Source organism: Adelges cooleyi, unplaced genomic scaffold (assembly GCF_023614345.1).
Source record: "Adelges cooleyi isolate 19-005CV unplaced genomic scaffold, UGA_ACOO_1.1 ACOO_flye_CR_arks_rails_tigmint_CR_PRNA_41, whole genome shotgun sequence".
Classification (NCBI taxonomy): Eukaryota; Metazoa; Arthropoda; class Insecta; order Hemiptera; family Adelgidae; genus Adelges; species Adelges cooleyi.
In genome coordinates this window covers 109,070-126,454 of record NW_026096090.1, presented here as the reverse complement: position 1 = coordinate 126,454, position 17,385 = coordinate 109,070, and the positions used below count along the sequence as shown (strand labels likewise).

General features: G+C 30.8%; 1 protein-coding gene across 1 annotated transcript in view; it reads left to right on the top strand.

Annotated features, from left to right (window-relative positions):
* LOC126841948 (calbindin-32) overlaps nt 1-17,385 on the top strand; it is a 55,174-nt gene that overhangs the window by 12,899 nt on the left and 24,890 nt on the right. The window contains exons 3-6 of the mRNA XM_050578768.1: nt 7,169-7,254; nt 13,478-13,567; nt 14,141-14,227; nt 14,943-14,999. Of these exons, the coding sequence (XP_050434725.1) occupies nt 7,169-7,254; nt 13,478-13,567; nt 14,141-14,227; nt 14,943-14,999 (320 nt within the window). The remainder of the gene's footprint in view (nt 1-7,168; nt 7,255-13,477; nt 13,568-14,140; nt 14,228-14,942; nt 15,000-17,385) is intronic.

The window sequence follows — 17,385 nt, the reverse complement described above, 5'->3', positions numbered from 1 at the left end:
TTCAGTTTAAAAAACAAAATAACCGTAAAATTGCCGACATATTCTGTTGTGTTAATTTATATAGTGTCAATTGAACACATGCACGCAAAACGGAGTAAATAGTTTACTACTAATAGTTTGCAAACATCCCGCCTGTAGGCCATAACAAACATGAATTTTTCAAGTAACAAAATTACTAACAATGTATAGTAAATATTTTTTTATGGGAATTAAAGCTATAGTGGAAAATATACGACTACTGCGAACACCGTGAAATAACGTATGTAATAAAAGTAAACGTTTGCCAACATTAACTTACAGGATTCCTATAGAATCGCTTTTCTTGTAAGTTATTTTATCATTTCCAAATCGTTTGCCATCTCTCAACAATGGCCGTTAGGATCCCGCTGGGCGATAATTTCTTATTGCATTTCTCATTGTTATGTTTCAGCAATTCGGACGGCATTATAATATGTCAAACGTTTATAATATATGAACCGTTAAAGTAGTTCACACCTTTTTTCCGTATTGATATACTTGAACCTTTTTGCCCCAACAACAATTCGCTGGAAACAACGGTTGTTTCTTAGTTTGCATAATTGTTTACAGCGTTTTTGGAAAATTCTTTGAATTTTATTTTGCGTTCAAAAGTTTATTATAATATAATACTTACCACGAGTTTCGCTGGAACGCAGGTTGTGTTAACGCAGTAATTATAGTATAGAAATAATTGACAGTCGAGTTACTGCGAATAATAATAATAATAATTTAAACGTTTCTCGAAATAATGAAATTCCGGATTTTAAACATTTCAACGAGTTCGCAATTCATAACTTTAACATCTATAGCAATACTGCTTTGGAAGCTCATTCCTGGCAAGATGCCGAATTCCGTGTAATTTTCCGTGGCAAATCCACTGACTTCGTAGTCGGTTCTTGTGACCGTTCACCGATTGATCTGAGCTACGTCTACAAAGATCACAAGACTTCCACGTCACCCTAAGTATTTTATCTATGCAATATGTTAACCATTAGGTAAACCAATAGTAAACCAACGGGTTCGGCGCCTGCGGACAAAAATGTATTTTGCATGCCCGACAAAACAACACGAAGACGGCGATTGTCAATTTATAATCACGCGAATAAAGTACTCGCCTAATGATATAATGCAACAAGCTCAACCCACCAGATATACTATCGAAGTTCGTCACGCACCAGTATAATAGCATGCCATTATCCAGACAACAGTTTAGCGAATAACATTGCGAAATAATATATTTCAGAAATAATCAAATCCGTTCTAGAATAATTAAATGTGCAAGTACCTAAATGATAAATAGATATCTATAGGAGAGCACTCGAGATAATGATAAATCATTTTTGTTTGTAGAATCTGAATAAAATGATTAACCAAAAAAATATTACTATTCGAGTTGATACAATATTACAATGAACATAATTTTTCGGATATAGTTTTATCGTTGATTCATTCATTGACATAAAGTAACGAGTGTGATTTCCCCCTTATTTAAAATTTTTTTCTCAATAAAAAACAACTAATTCGAATATTAAAAAAAAAAAAGTTATAAAAAACCGTAGTTTTAAGTTGAAAATATTAAATGTTTTGCTTTGGCGTTTTCCCTCTATTTTGAAGACGAAGCGGTGATCTTTCTGAATTGGCTTGCTACATGAAGAAGTCGGTTCATCAGTTTAGAAGATGTCAAGGGCTTAGCACAAATAAAAATACAAGTAAAAACAATACTTTCCAGCTCCGCAACGCAGTTAAAACTATTTATTTTCATCATTGTTTAATTGTTTTTAATAGAAGCTTATAGAAATCACATAAGTAATATTCATTTAGTCTAGCCTATGCGGCTAAATCGTAATGTTTATTTTGACTTTGGACTGCTATTGTGGGTTTTTTTTTCTAACCTTAGTCGTCTTAATCCACCCCGGCCAGAGTATAATATAATCTCCGGAACGTAGCCATTTTGCCTAACCAAGACGCCGTGGCGTCGAATCGTATAAATCCTATAATAATAATAATAATAATTATGACGGTTAAACATAGTTTGATTATACTATGCTGTTAGCCGGTGGTGGTAGTATTATGAAGTTGATATTGCCTTTGTCAAAGTTTGGACTTGTGTGGCAATATTCCGTTTCGTACGGCGACAGTGAACGATGTTCGGGGTGGTATGAATGGACATCCGACTGCTTCCGGTTTGATGGTTATTACACCTTAATGTGGAAACCCCGTTTGATTGTGCCGCTTCCGGTTCCTGCTGTCGACTCTTTACAAGCAACAACACCGGCAACTAACGCGGTAAAGTTAATGAAAATTCTAGGCTGTAAATCACCGGCCGAAACGCTGTAACGACCACACAGCGTCAGAATCATCGGATTACTTTGAGATTTATTAAAAAAAAAAAAATATATATATATATGTATACCATTGTCTTAATTTTATGTGTAGCAGACAAACGTTTGCTGTTCGCCACAAACGGCTTAAATACAAGCGTCGAGAAATTGATCATACTTACCACACGTCCAACGCGATTGCGACGATAACACTTTGTCGTACTCTCCACCGAGACATTATTTTTGTTCTCTCAACTTGTAAGCCAGCGCAGTGCAAGTTCATTCGCTCGAAAGAACAGAGAATTGAACATATTGTATTGTAAAATGTATACAAAGCCACAAAGTTCACAGTGTAACAGATAAAGAAATGTTCACAGTAAAGTGAATGAACTTCGGCAGTTTTTCAGTACTCGAATATTTTACAAAAGTTAGATTGCCAATTTTTTCCTCACTTAACTTGTCGAAGGATATGTATATTTTAAATATAATATTTTTCAATTGGTGGTTGGATGCGATTGAGAATGATATGAGGACTGCTGGTGCACGTGAGGATGATGTGGGAGATGGTATCAAAGGGAAGTTTAGGATAAGAGTGACCGACCCCAAAATAGTTGGAATGAAGGCGAAGGAGAAGAAGATATTTTTCAATTGGTAAATTACTTACATATTTTTATTTGATATTTATTTATTTTTCAATAATAAAGTATTAGATGATTTTTATAACTTATATTTTTGCAGGTACTCTGTAAGCAAATACAAAAGTAATAAATATTATATTAAAAATGTTTGGAACCTTAATTTAAAATAAAATAACAAACAATATTAATAAAATAATTGAAAATTTATACTTCAACTTAAAAAGGGCATATAATATATCTACTTTTTTTTTAAAAAAGACATTCTTTTTTTCAATTTTTATTACCATTCTACCTAAAAATGATATAAATATATATTTATGAACGAATAAAAGAATAATGGAAGTCCTTGGCAGAAGAATGTCATTCAAAAATACGCATTTCTTCAAACGTTAAATATATTATATTAAAACTTATATACGAAATATATATAAGGAAATTCAAACAATGGCAGTATGTACTTCTACTACTGGTTTTTCAAGCAGTTATTTATTTATTATGTTTCCACTGGAGTATATTATTAATATAACATTGCATTTGTCTTTTGTTCGCCGTACCTTTCGTTATTACTTGACTTGAATATTATACCTATAAATTATATACTATAATAACTATTATAATAATTATACATTTCTATGCACATTATTCGTAATTACTCTATCATTAGGCAACTGTTAGAACGGTAGTTTTTTTCTAATAAATAACCGAGTACCTAATTATTTATTGTGCGATAATCTCGAGGTCAGATTATTTTGTACTTTTGTACCTTTTGGTCCTTGTAATTTAATTATGTACTTGATATTTTATCAATAATTTCGAGTTTTTTAAATAAATTTAGCACAAAAAAAACTTGTGAAGAGATCAGTTGTTTTTCGAATAATATCGTACCTAACTTATTGCCACGGGTTTTTTTTATTTGTTTATATTATTATAACTGTTTATAATGTTTCGATATTTACATAAATCAAATAAATGTTGGATCGGCAATCATTATTCATAATTATGTCGTTTAATAATGTTCCGCTTAGGGATAATAATCATATTAGTCGTTATAAAAAACATATAATATTATAAAACCTAGTAACAAATATTTTAGCTTTGGTGCACAGCTGAGTATTGGTTTTGGTAATAATTTTTTTTTTGTGTCATGTAAACGCAATTACTTGTTTCTTCTGAACCGATTTATAAATTATTTGTGAATAATGCGAAAATTAGCAATTCAACGCACGAGGTGCGTTTTTGTTTTGTACCGTTTTATCTACAGACACATGACGTGTGAAACGCTATTGGAAAAGTTTCTTACCGTAACGATAACGCGAAAATCTTTCTGGAGTCGTTTTAAAATATGCAAATATATTATATTGTTCCCTTGACTGCAGTTTGAAAAAGGGAGTGCACGGGAAAGTCCTAAGGCGGTTCGAATGTATTGCGGGAAATGCGATTCATATAAAACGCGAAGGCAAACACAAATATGGTCGAGAACGCAACGATAAAAAATAAATAAAAAATGACTTTATATTGCTAATTGTGTCAGCCGAACACAATTTTCTAACCTGTTCAATCGTTAAAGAAAAATTGGTTTGCCAAACTTATGCAAAATTGTTTTTTATCCATAGTTTTTCCGTCAAAAACCACATTTGTATCCTTCTCGCCCAAGCATTAAATGTTAAAATCTCTTAAAAAATAACCCAAAGGCTGGTGGTCGATCACTATGTTATTTTCATTATATAAAATCATTCTTGTTGGAAAAAGTATTATTGTAGGTTACAATTTGACATTAAAACGTTATCCTATAAAACTAACCTTTAAAGTAATACATTTAACTGGATCATTCAAACCTATCATCTAATAAAATAATGTGTTAAGCAAAAGGCGAATTTCTAAAATGTTCAAAATTCATCAAAACGAATGCTTTAAAATAGGGTTTTTAGCTAAAAAGTAAGTTTAAACTTTTATAATGTCCTTATTGAAAAAAAATAAATGTTAATATTTTAAAATCCTGAACGTCTGTATTTGTTTATTGCTGGAAACATTATGTTAATTAAAACGGCTTCCTCTTAAAAATAAAGGATTAAACGAACGAGAAACTATAAAGAATTATTTTTTTTTTAAGAATCGCGATAGAAAGTTTTATTATTTTACACAGTTTTCTGTTTGATTTCTTAATTATTTCAAAATGTATATATTTGTTGTAAGTGTATTACAATAATTAATATACCATAATGTTTATTTAAATGTTTTAACTCAATACTGATAATAAATAACCTCGACACAGCATAACATATGAAGTAGTATCGCATAATGAAAATATGATTTATACACAGATAAAGACAAATAAGATAATATTATAAACAATAATTATTATAAATTTGCATGGTTGTTGATAGAGCACGGTTCCTTGTGTAATAAACATGTAACGCTGATTAATTTGTTTTTTGTAAATCCATCGCTATCGAGCTCAAACACTGAATTGTACAGACTGAATTTTCTGAAAATGTCGAATAACCTGTCCTAATACTATATACGTTAACGTTTAAGTTTTAAACATTTATAGTAGTCATTTTTGGTGTAGTGTACTAATTTAGATAGTTTTCTAGAAGAAGCATTTTGTATTAACGCTGGAAATTTTTTTTTAATTTAAAAGTGATTTGAGGTAATTATTTTTGATTCGATTGAAGTTCTGCACGTATATAAAACAGTTAAATCGTTCTAGAGTTAAAATTTGACTGATGAAAAAGCGAGTACACACAAATGCAACAACAATCTTTGTTAAACTTAAAAATAATCATTTCACAAAAAATGAGTAAAGTTTTAGAACATAAAAAAAAACAAACAAATTATTCTACAAACGATGGAATACATCCAGGCTATGTTCGTGGGGTGTCTTTTGTGTTCAGCGAGGCGTCAGGAAAATGTATACACAATGAATTGTGATAAAGGGACACATTGCTGTAATACCGTATCACATTATGTTTTATCGTACAAAAAGTCATAAGTCATGTCAACGTTTAGGATATTCTATGGTTAGTTCAGCAAAAATAAAAAAAATATGCCATAATGTATAAAAGTTTTGTAGTTCGTTAAAAAAAAATCATCAAGTAATCATTAATTATTATTTCAATATTGATCATTGTCTAATGTCCGCGGCTATAATGTTAATTATATATATGTTAATATAATTTTTCTTTTAAAGTACAAAAAAGTTAGAATTAATTATAGTACCAGGTTAGTAACTCTCGAATACTATTCAGTTCAGCCAAATTCAGAGATTATAATATAATATATGATCTACAACCGTAATAATGTACAGAAATAATGGACACTACACTTTTTGCCATCTTAATGGACTACTACCTCATCTCTTTTGAAATGTACATTTGCGATATTTTTTTTTCTGTGCCTTGGGTCTAAAAGGGCCAATCTCACTTTTTGCAACTTTTGGCAAATGAGTTTTAAAGTTTTTATTTCTTATAACGCACTGGGTTTAATATTTTACATAATATTTATAGCTTTTTCAATTTTTTCTTGAGAGTGCCCCATATTTTTTCATATTATACAAAAGGTTTAACTTAACATTAGGGAATTTTTGACCGCATAACGAATCGTTAGAGTTTTAAACTATATTCATACCGAATTATCTTACAACCGTCTAATACTTTTAGAATAATTTAAGGGCTTGTAAAAACAACCGGCAGTATATTTTTATCAAAACATTTTTTTTTTTACAGAATAGAGTTCATGGAAATGTTATCTAATTTTTGGTGAAACAAACAGTAAAATCGGACTAATATACTTACAGAAGTGATCACAAAACGCAATTTTCTCCCGCCATCGTAGTAAATGGGATAATGAATTTTCACCCTGGAAAATTTGGACTAATCTGGTTGTTGTCCCAAGCCCTTTATTATTATTTATATTATAAATGATGCTACGGTTTTATTGCAATCATTCGCCTTACCTGTACGTTGTGTAACGTCAATAGATTGAAATCGACATTTTTTTTTTGTAAGAGTGATTTTATTACATTTGATTTATAAGAACTGCTGTGCTGTAGCCTTTTTCCGTTTGTACAATACGGGCAATAAATCGTAAGCCATATAATATTTACAGAGACTATAAATCACCGCCGGTGGCTTTTAAATTTATTGGCGATATTTTGTTTAAACCGTGTTTTGTTTTGATTTTGTGTTCTAGGTAACGGATACATCGAAGGAACTGAACTCGACGGGTTTCTCAGGGAATTCGTTGCGAGTGCTAATACAGCGGACGTCAGCCCCGAGGTAATTTCGAGCGCACCATTGCCACAACCGTTATGTTATATTTTAACATGATCAATAGTTGTATATAATATATAATATGTTTGTACTTTCAAAAGTCCAGCTGTGTTTTTTGCGAAAACTCGATTAAGGCCTAAAACAGAGTGCCAAAATTACGGGGTAGTCTCCTGGTACTAAAATGTGTACAACAAAACGATAAGGGCAACCACTAACCCGAAAACGGAAACCCTAAAATTATGCGTGAAAACATTTTAGACATTTTACCACCGCGACCGGGTTGCTGTTGTCTACCTACCATTGTCACGATATTATAATGTACCTAAAAGGGTTGGTGAATTTATAATAGGACAGTTATTCCCGAATGACCTTTTGGGTTTTAAAACGGTACAACGGGCAGACATATGAAGTCCTCACCGAGTTTCGTCTGTGTTAGAATATCGTTCAGCGCAAACCCATTTTAAGTACTGAGCCCCGGTGTAAATGAGCAATTTTTTCTATCCAAATTAAAATAATAAATAAGTACATATGAATTGTGTACATTTTATCTAGATTAAAGATTATGTCAATACTCGCATTGAATAAGGCAGACAAAAAAAAAAAAAATTAATTTTGCTCAACACTACTTTATATTAAGATATTTGTGTTTAATTATGAAAAAATATATATCTTCTGCATCAAATTATCTCATACAGAAATAGCAGTATATAAAATATTTCGATTTTGTAATAGAAAAATAATTTGTTTAAAAAGTGGCAACTGAAACTATACTTAGAATTAGTAGATATTTTCCTTGGCTTCTGCTGGGAAATTATGGTCTTTTAAGTAGCCAATAAATGTTTTTCATTTAAAAGAGGTAGTCTATAAACATTTTTATCGTGAATATCAAAGTTAAAAAATATCCTCCAAAAAAGAATCACTATACTGTATTATGAATTATAAACGCGGTTCTTAAACAAAATTATTGTTAATATACAAAATCAATGTTTCTTTTTTTTTAAATTTAAATCTGCATTTACTATTTAAAACCGTCACCACTTTGTCCGTAATACATAATATAATATTTAATCCTTTGTTCAAGCACATGTTTTGAAACATCATAAATTCAAGTAAATATGTTTGTAAAACTTATTAGTTCATAAAAAATATATATAAAAATAGAGTTTTATTGACTTTTTAAATAGACATGAAACTTTAAGAAAAATATATTGAGCTATAGTTTACCCTTATTATTATAAACGATGAGATAAAAACTGAAATCCTTATAACAACTATACACTTCCATGTTTTAATGAATAATAATTATTCTTATAAAAATAAACGAATCAAAACAACTCGGTGAACTCAGTAGGCTTAGCAAGGGTAAAATGTACAGCCACCAATTTGTCATACAATATAGAATGTGAAAAAAAGACAATTATTTTATTTTTACAGCACACACCGTATATGTGTGGCGATTTCACGGGTTAGTATATTTTTTTTTTACATAAAAAGACAATAAATTAAAAAAAATAATGAACGCCGGGATTTGTTTTGTGCAAGCTGTCAGCTGGCGGAAAATTCAAATCACCTTTTATACGTTGTTACAACTAGAGTACATGAATTTCTCAGACAAATACGTTTCCTCTTTATAGTTTATACATGTATTTGTTGTTTTATGCCCTCATACGCGAAATTGGGATACTTCGAAATTCCCTACTGACATTTTTGCGGTTGTCAAAATATGAAATATTTGTGTAGTGAATATTTTACCTCTCCGTACATACTATCGAATGTATTGCACACTTATAGCGGTTGCGATAACAATAACAGTAACGATATTGAAATGAGACGGACCTAACATATTTTATAGTTTTATTTTGGGTTTAGGAAATATTTCCTGGGTCGTGGATGAAAAAAAAAATCGTTATTATTCCTTTACAATCTATCCGGGATTACATCAAATCAACGAAAATTGGTTCGAGTAAACAATGTGGTTGTAAAGATAAAACGTGTTCGAGAAGAATGTATTTTTAAAAAATGTTGTTGTTATTGTTACTTTTTTATCCATCCCGCATAGTTTGGTGTAACAAGATATTTTAGAAATTCGGTAAGTATAGACACCGGTAAAATAAAAAAAAAAAACATATCCCCGTTGAAACAACAACTTTGACTTTCTTGGTTTATTGCTTTAAGCAATCTTGTGCAATCGCTATCTCCGTGCTTGTATTATAGCTTGTTATGTATCTTTCAAATATAAGATTGGCTCTCTTTTTTTTTACCGTCTCTCTTTCTCTATCTTAAACTAGCAAAGGTTTCCTGTGTGGTTTTTGTTTTTAACCTCAAGACTAGGCAAAAGAAAATCATTTTTAGACTATTACTAGTAGAAGGTATTTTTTACAATGAGCTAACGAATACTTTAACTCGGTCTTATCAGCTTCGCTGTTGTGAGCAATACATTTATATATTATTCTCTGACCCGCATTGAGCGTTTCTCGACCGTTGATGTCTTTGCGGACTAAGTATTTGAAAAGATCATTTTAACCCCCTTCTCCCTTATTTTTTTTTTTTGTCTGGATCCGAACGGATATAATACGGGCTTTGAAGGCGACGGAAATTAAGCCTTAACTACGATCTACTGTCATGATCGACGGACGACCATTGGATACTATTTATACTTAACCCGTCGTTATCGCTAAAACCTGCTCGGGGCAGAGATTCTTTTGTGTGTGTGATACTCGTATTATTATACAAAAGCGTAAAGCCTCCCAAAAAAAGAAAAAAAAAATGATTTAAGCTTAAAAAAAGTGCAAGGTGACAAGATCGATGTAACGTTTCAACGATTCATCATATTTTTTTTTTTCATAGAATATTATATCCTTTTTTTGGATGAAATATTTCATACCAAAAACCAGTATATTGAGCAAATCAAAATATTTAATTTTTGTAAATGGATTTGAATATACCAACGGGAATTAATGTTGTTAAACAGTTATTAATATAATACAATACTTAACTTTTAATATTTTTCGGAAACCAGTGTTAAAAGTAAAATATGGATTGAATTCAAAAGTTAACTTGTATTTAAAAATAAACGCCCTCCTGGTAGAACATATTTTTCAATATTTTCTTCAAAAAAGTTCATGATATAATTCCGTGTACAACAGTTGTTTTAGTACTTTTATTTAAAATAGTTTCTATCTAAAATAGTTATACTACACATGCATAATTTAAAGTTTGAGTAAAATTAATCGAATACAAGTCTTTGCTATATTTTTTATGTTTTTTAAATATTAGAAAAAATAAATGTAGAAATAGCTTAATTGTCTAATTGCAATTAAAAATTATTTAGTGCCTATTTTAAATAATTTCACAATGTTTAAGAATACTTATCAATATTGGTTTAACAATGAGTTATTTAAAAAGAGCTAAAAAAAAAATTAAAGTCAAAATCCTATTACCAATACCAATTACACTAAAATGAAACTGTCTCAATAGCTTATTGATTATAAAATAGAATATGTCCATAATTTCTATGTAATTGCTAATTACTTTGTATTTGTGATAAAAAGCCACTGAGAGTTGTTATGATCGATTTTTTTAGGCTTTAATATTACTGTTAAAATAAGACTTATTCGAAATGTACCATGGCCCCCTTAAATAAACATAACTGTGTTTTTCGCATATTCAAATAGCTTTTTTTTTTTTTATTCCAAAGTCAAATCATATCAAATCAAAGTGAATTCTTTATTCGGTTGACCTTATATCTATCGCCAACTTTTTCGGAAACTTATCCATAGTCAAACGAAGAATGCCGCTTGTCAACAAGTACACTGTTGTTCAAAATTTAGAAATCCACACTCAAAAGAGTCTGAATTCACATTAGGTCTTTCCAATCGGCCGTTTGTTTCCCGTGTGCATTCTGTCGTGGGATAAAAATATAGCAAGTTTTCGGGTCAGCGATTTCCTTCTACTTGAGCAAATCAAGACTCGAGTACCATCCAATTGCGTTATAGTGCAACCTTATTCGCTTACACAGACTTTTGCACATCAAACGACAAACATTGAAGCGTGATTTTACGCAACTAAAAATGTATACTCAACCTTTTCTATGTATAAAATTAAAAAAAAAAAATGCTTTCCTATCTTGGCAAACGCAAACCTTACTCGGGCTTTTCGCCAGCAGCTGTTGTGCGAGCACTATGCGAGGTCGGGGCTTTTATTTTTTGTCCAGTAACTTTTTTCTCATACATTATGAATCCCGCTTTAACGCAGATTCATCAAAATGTCTTCACTGACAGTTGACCCGAGATCATGCTACACCGAATAGTTTAGACTCTAGACGGTCTGAATATTTTAAGCCCCTATTGGAGTCTGATAAATTGTAAAGGGCGTTGTTTGATAATATATGAAACCCCTTCCACCCCTCCGCCTTTGTGCTAAACTATCTATTATTGATAAAAGAAAAAAAAAAATGAAACTATTCGTAACAAAAAGTCCAAAGAAAATGCTCCAGTTTTACATCCTTTTATATCCATCTTACATGCTACCAGGTCGGCACGTCACGTGTGAAGGGTCAAGATGGACGTTTAGTAACTAGGACTAGCCTTTTCATTATTCATAACTGATAATCATGTTTTTATAGTGATATAAATACTTATGATGGGCTCTTAATAATTTAATATACACGCTGAATCCAAATAATATGCAATCAAGGGTTCCTGGGAGAACAGTGAATTATTAAAAATTTGTTTAGAACCTACATACAAAACACACTCATTTTCCTACAAAGGGTTGCAAATTAATATTTCATTTAATGTCATCGAACAACGTCCAGTTTCTAGTGATTAGCAAAATTGGTCTTGGTCTTGCAACAAGACCAATTAAAGTCTTCAGTGCTATAATGGACTAAGCCACAAATATACACATGTTCGAATTACCGAGATTAATATCAACCATGCATCATTAAATTTAATGCATAAATGGTCTAAGCTACCTATAGTTAATAGTCACTAGATGACAGTAGCTAAACCGTCTTTGTATTTTTAAGTTATAATTATATTTAAGAGCAAGAATGGACTATAAATTGGGGTTTTGGGGCTAGTTCGTTTCTGCACTGAATGCCTAAATTTTCCTCACCACTACCAGTTATGCTAAACTATTTATTTTTACCGCAACGCGATTTTATGCTAAACATTTGATAGTACAGTACCATTAAAAATTAATTCCAACTCCGACTTTAAAAATAATAAAACAAAAGGGACACTCACTTGTTTGCAGCTTATATAGACACTAAACCTCTTAATCCGAGATTAATATTTTGAGTTTTGTTGTTTAATTGGGAAAAATTATTTACATTGTACATACTAACATCAACCTCATTTATTACTGTTATACAATACAATTTCTGAGTACAAAGATGAATACTTAAAATTGAATTGTTGAAGATATGAATAGATTATGTTGAACGAACTGGAAGGGTTCATCAACAATTTATGTCGGCTTTATTTCGAAACAAAGATTATAGTATTCAACTTTCTTTTACATGAATAATTAGTGTTTGGCCCCCAGGAGATTATTGTTCTTGAAGATCTTTTTAAGTAATTGTTCTTGGTTAAATTCTAGTAAATAAGATAATGCTATAGTATAAGCAGCTCATTCGACCAATCATACTATGGTTCTATAAACGCTATTCCGTGGTGTGATCATTTTGCGTGCTCCCATCAATAATCGTATATAATTTGCCCTATATTGTCCAAAAAATTATTTAAATAAATTGTAAATCACAGAAACTATATTTTAAAAATATTAAAATTTTTTTCCTGTGTAGTATATTAGTTAATAGTTCATTTGAGTGTTGCAGAACTTTTGAGGCGTACATAATATACTATAATAATCCTGTTATCTTTCCCGAATCATACAGGTAGTCGTCAGGATTAGAATTGTATGCATAATGTATGACAAACTAGTGATTACTAAACTAACTAACGCACACTAGAAAGTGTGTCTAAGCTGCATTCAACATAAGATATCGTGCAAGCTGCAACGCCCATAATATTGCCTAGTATAGGAAATCACTAACGCGTCTGGTGCAAACTACAATTTAAAAAAATTGGTGTTGAGAGGAAATACGACTATTTTCTCTTGACCCTTGTGGTGAAAATAACAGATGGGCCTAGGGATGATAATAACTGCTGGTATATGTACGCCCAATCCGATGACTAATCTGAATGACTCGTGTGATTTATAGGCGGTGTCGGACGCTATGCTGATCGAACTTAAGCAGTGTTTCATGGAGGCCTACGACGATAACCAGGATGGGAAAATTGACATTCGTGAAGTAATGAATTATGGCAATAAGTGTAACCGCTGCTTTTAGGCAGCGCAAACTCCTATATTGGGGCGATTCATTAAGGACAAGACACTAATTTTCCATTAAAATAATTGCAATTTTGTAGTTTTTATTTATGGTTTTTTTGAAATATTGCAAAACGATTACTAAATATTTACCTTTTTTAGTATTTCCCAGAGTGTACCATCTTTTGAACCTTAAACGGTAACGTATTTATTTAACCTATTAAATTACAAAATAATTTGCTGTCGATGACCAATTTTCGATAATTACTTTTAACGTCATTGAAGCTTACCAAGGGGTGAAGTGTAGTACTAATTTTATCTGTGCGCTTTATTCTACCGCACTCCACCATCCGTTCTAACCATGTCTAGTCTACATTTTCAGCAAATTATTCTCAACTGAATAAACGAATTAAATATTTGTGTTACACGAAAGTATCGCCAAAAAGAAAAACTACAAAATTGAAATTGTTTTCATGAGAAAATGAGTATCTTATCCATAATAAACCACCCTGTACACGATTTTGATCGCGTGATTAATCGTCATTGTATTTTGCAGCTCGCTCAACTTTTGCCAATGGAAGAGAACTTCTTGCTGCTGTTCCGGTTCGATAACCCATTAGACTCTAGCGTCGAATTCATGAAGGTATACTCGTTGTTTCTTATTTAATATAACATAATAATACTTGCATAACGTCCATAGCATAAATATATAGGGTACACTAATAATATAATATCAGCACGATAATATTATTGAGAGTTAAAATCTAATATCGTATGTGTGAAATATATAATATATTATTCAGTATATCATGTTATCAACGCGAAGGCATATGCTATTCGAAAGCGTTTGACAAGGTGGATATTATTTTTACTACTTATATTTTGGAAAAGTTAGATATTGGCTATCCGATATTGTCGCTGTTTTAATCTCACTCGGTAGATTGATGACAGTTTGTTAATTTGTTTGGTGATGAATACGTTTAAGGCAACACCGAGAGTACCTCAAGGTGGGCATTTTATTCCCTTTATTATTAGTTAATCTTTTTATTAACACAGTTTTTAACAATGGCCCTTTTTTGTCGTATACTATTTCTTTGATTATGCACATTTTTTCTCTCTCGTGTCTCGTATTTTAATATTTAACCTTAAATTGTTTGTTTTTTTAATTTTGTATTATTATTGTTATCGATATTTCTAATTCGATTTTTTATAATGCTTTTGCGTTAATCTTTTTATACTTTACTTACATTGTAAAAAGAAGTTTGACATATTTATATATAACATATAAATAAGAACTTGATAAATATTAATATAATACTATATAAATATAAGACTTGAACTTACTGGTTTTTTTTCAGATTTGGAGAGAATACGATACCGACGGCAGTGGTTACATCGAAGCCGATGAGTTGAAGGTAAGTCTAGTACTTAGAATATTATTATTGCTAAATATGCTACTTAGATTTTGTAACAAAACTCATAAAACTAATTATGGAGATAGGGAACATTTTATTGGTTAGTATTCTATGGTTAAGGCTCAAGTTCTTAATCACTTCAGTATTAAAACCTTTTGAGCGAGTACTTCCACTTAAAATTCCAGTAAAACCATGATAGTTTTGTTAAATACCACACAGCATACTATAATCTACCATGTTAAGTGCTAACGGAACAACTTAGTCATTGAAATTATACACACAAAATCTAAATAGGTACGGTTTATTTCTATAACTAAGCAACATACAATAATTATTGAATATTTTAGATGCAATGTTTTTTGGATTAATTTCTTCAACTTAGAAATAATATGTAATTAAAACTCAAAAGTTCAAACACCAAATTGAAGTTTTTAAGTAGGTAGGTACTAAAACAAGCATATCGGTTTTGGAACGTTTCCAATATATATATATATATATATATGTGGTAAAAATGTATGACTTTTTATTATAATTATAATAAAAATATTGATAAAAGAATTCATTTTTTTAAAACTAGACGTGAACAAACACAACAATATACTTACCTAAATAAAAAACTGTTTTTATTAGTCGATAAAAAACATGTCAGAGTATGCGTATTTTTTTATGTTTAATTATATCCCATTATATTAAAATAATTATGTAGATTAAGAACTTATCGAAAACAGTATTATATTGTTGAAAGCGGTATCGAATTTCCCGGAAGTACAACAATTAGTATTTGAATTTTAAATTATGGACGTGCTGCTACCTAATTTTTTGTTTATTCCAACTTTGTTAATTATAAGAAAAACGGTAATTGACTGATATCGGGTTTTGAACAAATTACTAATTAGTTTATGAGTTACAACGGGGCTTTTAAAACAATATGAACAAGAGGAAATGGCACAGCTGGGCAAAGCGAGTGGAAATTATTATTATAATGTTATAATTTATTGCACCTCGCTTCTCGCAGTGCGGTTAAACGTTCAAGGCTTATGAATTTACGAATGTCTGGAAATTGACTTATGCAAATCGGTTATCGATAAGTTTGTTATAAGTAAACAGTGAAAACAAATCTCATTTAATATAACTGTAATGCTTTTGGCAAATGTTGTGAGCAAAAATGTTTTGTTTGGATACATGTTTCGAAGCACAATAGTATACACAGGCAACACACTTAATAACGTGTGTTCCAACCGGCAAGTCTACAAACACACACACACATGAACAAAAGCAGAATAAATATCCAACGCGAGTCGGTTCGACAAAAATGTATTTATTACCGGAGATTATCTTTCGAGGACGGTTATTTGTAAGGAACGTTCAAAGCGGCGATTGCAAGAAACTTGTCTCTGTCTAAACTGCAATCTGTAAAACAATAAAGTGCCGGCATAGAGTTGATTGGTGGGGTAGTAACCATCAGTTTGTAAACAGAAACTATGTAATGTAATAAAATACAAAAATCGATATACGCTTTATAAAAGCTATAATGTGCTTAACATTTTAGTATTAGAGAGAATACAATAATGGACGAAGGAATAGTTTGTTGCCGTTGTTACCCGTAAATCGTAGTTAACAACATAATCAACTTTTTTCTAAATACCTATTGACTGTTGACTCACACATAACCACAAATGACTACAGATTTTTAAGAATATCATATAATTTGTTGTCTACAGTCTAATTTCAGACCTAAGTCCTAAAACTTCGCTCGAAAAAGATAAATAAAGAAAAAGTATCTACCTTTCTAAGGCTAAGTGATTATGACGAAAATTATGTTAATTTGTTTGTTTAGTCGACGTTTGTCGATTGTCTTTATCATAAGAATATTCCACAAAAATATAGAACTAATTTGAATATTAAAAAAAAAAAATCTGGATTTTGAAGGTAAAGGGAAGAACTATTTAAATTGTTGGCCAACTACAAATTTCTGATACAAAGAATTGCTACATAGCGTAATCGGTTTAAAAGATTTCGTGAGCCCAGACAAAAAAAACATCATTATAAAAACAATATCTTACACTCTCAGCTACGCATCGAAGATAAATACAAAATATTCAACGGAAATAAATTGAATCAATTTTAAACATTTTTTTTTTATAAATATAACATGATGATTATTTTTTTTTTGAAAATAAGGCGTGGGAGGTCTAAACCGGAAACTACTGTATAAAATGTTTCGCTTATTTCTTTAATACAAATATGCGGCAACGGAAAACTGAACGGAAACACTTGATAGTATAAAAAAAAAACATTATTGAATATAACCAATAACTTAACCGCGGATTTACGTCGAACTCGTCTGTGCGAATCGTCAAAGCTTTTGTCGAAAAAATACAAGATA